The sequence below is a fragment of the Microplitis demolitor genome, chromosome 6 (assembly GCF_026212275.2).
Source record: "Microplitis demolitor isolate Queensland-Clemson2020A chromosome 6, iyMicDemo2.1a, whole genome shotgun sequence".
NCBI lineage: Eukaryota > Metazoa > Arthropoda > Insecta > Hymenoptera > Braconidae > Microplitis > Microplitis demolitor.
In genome coordinates, this window is record NC_068550.1 from 22,330,443 (window position 1) to 22,336,440 (window position 5,998).

The following is a 5,998-nucleotide window of genomic DNA, read 5'->3' on the forward strand; positions in this document are numbered from 1 at the left end:
ATTTGTCAGAAAGCATTTGGCTTCCACTGTTCCTTGCTCACGTTTAATCAAAGGGGAAGGGGATCATTAACAAACGCAATTATATCAACTTTCATGTTGGTGTCTATTTATAAATACGTTGGTTATGTTTTACTACTTTAATTACTTTACTACTTAAATTATAGTATTTGCAATATAATGAAAAGTAAATAAATAAAAAATGGGGAACCTAGCTTTGGCACACCTATATTGGCCCATGCTTGGCTCAAGATTGGGTACTCAGTCCTGGCCGTTACAATAATTACCCAGGCTTGGGCCAAGACTGGGTTACCTAGCCTTTTGGCCATCCAATGGCAAGCCAGACTTGGGGCAAGAATGGGTAACCAAGCCTTGGGCGTTTAATAAGTAGATTATATAAATGTATCAATTCAACATTAGTAGGCTTGTCCAGTAGATACTGTTCGGACCCAGCAATCAAAAGCACATAATTTATCTCCCTTAGACAGTTTAAACGTTAATGATTATGAACTCTACGAGATTAATAAAAATAAAAAAATTTTTGAATTAAATTTATTCGTTTTCTCGATGTATGGGCCAGGTTTGGTAACCAAGCATGGGCCAGGTCTGGTAACCAGGCTTGGCTCGAGATTATCATCCCAGACTTTTACCAGAACTAGACCAAGACCGGCTTACAAGCCTGGCCAAAGGTTCTACAACGTTGGGCCAAGCTTGGGCCCGTGGTACTTTCCTTTCTGGGTAACACGACCTGATTTAATGTTTACTTTAATAATTCGCGAAAATCAGACATTTCAATAAAGTATACCCATACAACAATTTTGCAAGTTGCTTGCCGAGGCTTTGGTTACAAGAATCTTTTCATAGCTACTACATGGACTTGCCCAAGATGACGTATATAAGATATTGCTGTAGTAGTCTTGTACTATTTTTATGAAAGTATTCTGCAGAAGATCCCTCAATGTCTACGTCTTTATATACCTATCAATCTGTCACAAGATACTAATGCCAGATTCTCAAACAACATTGTTGCAGGATTTGCACATAATATTGTACTAATAATACTAATTTCTCTATTTTATTCAACTTTTTTTTTGACTACGGCAATTTTCGGCCACTAAGTTTAGAACTAGGGAAAGTTGATTATAAAGGACATTGAAAATGTCATTCTCAGGTTGTGTTAGTAATGTTACTCACGCGTATATTGAGCGAGTCTTGCAACAAAAATGACTTGCAGACACTAACGCATATCTTGCGCCAGACCTGTGTAAGACGTGTCATAAAAAAGTAATTATTTAACTCACTTCTATCTCTGTCACTTTACTCGAGGATCCTGTATCGTATCCTAATCGAGGGAATAAAGTGATAAAGACAGAAGTACACTGAAAAAACAATACTGTTTTCAAGAATCTCCGTGGTTGAATCCTCCCGAGTAAATATTTGTTTAATCGTAATAAAAATATACCCCAACCAAGTAATATTTTCTTGATTTAAGATATTTTATACTTATTTTAAGAAAATATTCTTGGTTTGAGTACATTATTACAAAGATTGAACGAATAATTTTCTCGGGAGGATTCAAACACGCAGATACTTAAAAACAGTATTGTTTTTTCAGTGTAGGATATGATCGTGTATTAACTGGTGGAAAGTGTTGGGACTGGTTGGCACAGGATCTAGAATTCTCTAAATTTGTCTGTTTACATACCAAATAAAAAATCATTTAAAGTGTCTATTAATCTCATAAAAAGTGTTTACTTCTCAATAGAACAAAAATTATTACATATTTAAAAAAAAATCTACGTATCAAAAAATATATCAATGGGGCATAAAATATACAATTTATAAATATATTTAAAGTGCTTCTATCAACAATGCGATTCCTTGTCCCCCACCAATGCATGCTGCTCCAATAGCGAATTTTCCGGCATTTCTTCGTCTGTAACAGATTTAAAATAAATACGAGCATCGCTAAAGAATTGAAAATATCTCTGATTTTGTTATTGTAAATGGAGTCATTACCTAAGTTCATGAATCAAATGTGCGGTAATACGAGTTCCAGAAGCACCTAAAGGATGTCCAAGCGCAATGGCACCTCCATTAACATTTAACTTGTTTATATCAAGGCCTAAGTCTTTGACACATGCAAGTGTTTGCGCACCAAAAGCCTCATTTATTTCAACCAGCTCAAGATCATTAAGAGTTTTATTGGATATTTTCAGAAGATTTTTAATCGCTGGTGCTGGTCCGATTCCCATGATACTAGGATCAACGCCAACCGTGGCGTAGCCACACAGGCGTGCAAGAGGCCGTAGGTTATGTTGTTTAATTGCTTCTTCACTTGCAAGTATTACTGCTCCTGCGCCATCGCAGATACCCTGAAAATTTTTTATTGCATTAACCGGTGCAAAATTTTTCATTCACTACAATAATTACTGATGCAGTCCCAGCAGTAACAAGACCGTCTTTCTGAAAAATCGAGGGTAACTTTTTCAAATCTTCGATAGTTGTTTCTGGTCGAGGATGTTCGTCGACTGAGACTTCCACTTGTTTCTTTTTTATGGTCATCGAAACGGGTGCGATTTCAGCTTTAAAATAACCTGCGTCATTGGCGGCTTTCCAACGCTTCTGACTTCGCAACGCAAATTCATCAACTTCTTCTCTAGTAACTCCGTATTTAGCTCCTAATTTTTCAGCTGTGCCACCCATCGGTAATTTACAATAACTATCGGCCAAACCAACCCATAATGCATCTTCAAAATCAATTTTTTGACCTAAAACTGTTCCAAAACGCACATTGCGTACGACGAAAGGTGTCTGGCTCATGTTTTCTGCGCCACCTGCTACTACTATGTGGGATTCTTTGCTCGTTATACTCTGCAATGCAAATAAAATCTTAATTAAAATGGTTATTTGATCAATCATTCTCAATTTAAATTACGCATCTGTAAAGTAGCCTCCAAGAAAGTTTACCAAAACTCACATTTCGAAAAAATTTCAAGTTAAAGAAATCAATGGATTTCGCGATAATCCAGAAATTAAATAAGATAAAAGCCCTCATAATTGACATTATAAGAATGTCTGTGATTGTTTGAATTTTTTGATCGTATGTAAAATTAATATAATCAACTATTTTTGCATTGGACGTTTTAATTGATGTCTCTACTTGTATATTTAAATTAATTTACATAAATAGCAATAAGTAAAATAAAAAATATATTAATGTAAAGCCAAAAAGTCGAGTGTAGGTATTATTGACAAGGTAAAATAGTATCACTGTATGAAATCTTTACATTTATAATATCGAATATCGATAAGATAGAAATCGTATTTTAAGGCAGATCGAGAAGACTTTGTTTATCACTTGAGTGAAATGTTCGGTTACAGGTAAAGAGAACCATAAAAATATATCATTTGCTGTATAAATAAAAGTAATGAGAAAAAGTCGAAAAATTACGTGTTGCATTTATAAAAAACATTATAATCAATGATTACTAATCGATGTACATACCTGAGCACCATTGACTATCGATTGAAATCCAGATCCACATAATCGATTAACACCCAGAGCAGGTTTTTCAATAGGAATGCCCGATTTCAATAAAACGTGTCGAGGTAATAAAACACCATCAGAAGCAGATAACTAATGAAAAAAATGTCATTTAAAATAAAAGTATAATGAAGTCGTCATGAAAAGACGGAAGTTAGGAATCAAAACTATGATTTAGTTTTTGTTAGACGTGAAAATATGTTCACACTTACGGACAAAACATTACCAAAGATAACATGATCTATCAACTCAGGTTGTATCCCCGCTGACTGAATGGCACTTGTGGTAGCAACAATTGACAAATCCGTTGCTGTTTTATTTACAAACATGCCACCCATTTTACCAAACGGCGTTCTCTTTGCCGCAACAAAGTATATTCCTTTTAAACAAACAACAAAACATTAGAAGGAACAGAATTTCAATTTACTAAACAATAACAAGTACGATATTCTCTTATCAGTTTTATTTACCTTTAGTTAACACAGACATGGTGACAAATTATTCAACAATCTATTAACTAAGCAAGAAACTGTTATTATAAACTATACTTTTCAATTCAATGACTTGACACTTAAAACCAGCCGAGTGTTTACTTTCCTGGTCTGGACCAATTTTTTACAGTTTTACAACTAACGTACACAGTTCAGTAAAGTGAAGAGTCAAAAGAGTAGGGGCCGTGGACTTTGGACCTTGATCGAGCGCATAAGCTGTGATGATAGTGCAGGCATATTTTAATACATATTTAATCGCTTCAAATTGTACTGTTTTAATTGCTTCAAGCATTATTCATTATCTCACAAAGTTTTTTTTTAGTTTGCATAATTATTTATAATCACAAATATCTTCTTTATCAACGAATGTTTTATTCATTACTTATATTTATAAATAATTTATTTTTGCGATAATGATTATAAAATTACACTACAAACAGTTAAGTAAGATGTTTTTTATTCTATCTGGGTCGAAAATTAAATTTTGTTTATTATAAGGGTAATTTAATCTATGATACAGTGAAATTGTATTTGAGATTGTATAAATTCCTGGTGGATCAGAATTACGGTAATTTACCGTAAAATACGGTATTAATGCCGCAAAATCACCGCAATTTACGGTAATTTACGGCAATATACATTAACCTGCGGTAATTTACGGTATCCTACAATGGGTTTCGGTAAAAATACGACAGTTTACTGTAATTTTCGGCATTTTTACCGTAAGCACCATATATTTTTTTATTTTTACATGGCAATATTTCACTTTACGGTAGAATAACGCTGACTTGTTGCAATTTGATAGTAAATTAACGTCTTCTTGCCACAAATTTACGATAAAAATGCCATTGTTTTTTTTTTTTTGTAAAATATCGTGCGTTAACTGCAAAGTACCATATGTTACCGTCGAACACCATATTTTACCGTAAATATGGCAAATTACTGTAATTAACCGTAATCCGGTTCTGCCAGAGATTATTTCAAGTTTGAATTCCATAAATCTGTGAAATTTTTTCCCATATACACATGAAATGCATGAAGATCATTGAAGCTACAAGATTCTTTGTAAGATGTTAAAGATACATTATTGGTTTTAAGATCATCTTTATAAGTTTCTTTTTGTCGCATGGGACAAAACTCTTTATTATTTATAAGGTCCTAATCATTTCGACTCGGATAACAAAATCTACATGGAAAATTTGCTTTGAAAGACTCAGAAACTCTATTTATAGTATGTACTCCTAGAATCGTATCACCCAGAATCGTAACTACAGTAAAATAGATTGCCTCTTCTTTTCCATTATAGTAAACTGGAATCCCATCATTCTGTAAGACTTTCAATTCATCAATTACGTTTCGTAAAATAGGTCCAAAACCTAATGATTTTACATCGAGGTAATTGAATAGTGCTAGAATGTATATGTTTTCCAATTTAGATTGCATGAATGCAGGTAAACACAAGATTCTAGCATAACCTGCACCAATGCCACGATGACTACCTAATGGATTATTCGGTTCGTATTCATCGAAAGAAATTTCAGTGGCAAAACGAACTTTTTTTCAAATTTAGAAGATATTTCTTGCCATAACGATCCTTGTATCAGATTGAGAAAAATTTGATGGCTCTCTCATATCGTTTTTTGAAAATTATATGTTCCAATGTATTAAATTTTTTGAAAATTTTTTTCAATTCCCATGACAGTTGAGTTTTAAAATAAATAGAGAAAAATTTTTAAATTGAATAGTATTATTTGTTACCAGAAAGATTCTGTTTTACAAAACAACACAGGGATACTGAAAGTACTTTATCCGTATCAATATTTTTTCTCATATCATTCAATCGAATTTCAATTGTATCGGCCCAAAATTTCTCAACCCTTTTTCCATGGTTGAACGAAAATAACTTAAGAATTTTTAATACTTGTAGATACTTCTATAGAAATCGAGAGACTGTCAGCTAATA

The 5,998-nt window shown here is 33.2% G+C and overlaps 1 protein-coding gene across 1 annotated transcript; it reads right to left on the bottom strand.

Moving 5' to 3' along the window:
* Window positions 1-1,727: 1,727 nt before the first annotated feature.
* LOC103573725 (3-ketoacyl-CoA thiolase, mitochondrial) lies at window positions 1,728-4,636 on the bottom strand. The gene is made up of 6 exons (XM_008552911.3): window positions 4,015-4,636; window positions 3,757-3,923; window positions 3,506-3,637; window positions 2,431-2,871; window positions 2,017-2,372; window positions 1,728-1,933 (listed from the first exon to the last, which is right to left on the bottom strand). Exons 1-6 carry the CDS (start codon window positions 4,031-4,033, stop codon window positions 1,849-1,851), a joined length of 1,200 nt encoding a protein of 399 aa, XP_008551133.1. The 5' UTR covers window positions 4,034-4,636; the 3' UTR covers window positions 1,728-1,848.
* Window positions 4,637-5,998: the final 1,362 nt, after the last annotated feature.

What these genes read in the sequence shown, in the direction of transcription:
- LOC103573725 (XM_008552911.3), bottom strand. An exon ending in TTACTGCTGGGACTGCATCA is followed by an intron (nt 2,373 to 2,430) that starts GTAATTATTGTA and finishes AAAAATTTTCAG; the next exon opens with GGTATCTGCGATGGCGCAGG. An exon ending in CATTTGATTCATGAACTTAG is followed by an intron (nt 1,934 to 2,016) that starts GTAATGACTCCA and finishes AATCTGTTACAG; the next exon opens with ACGAAGAAATGCCGGAAAAT.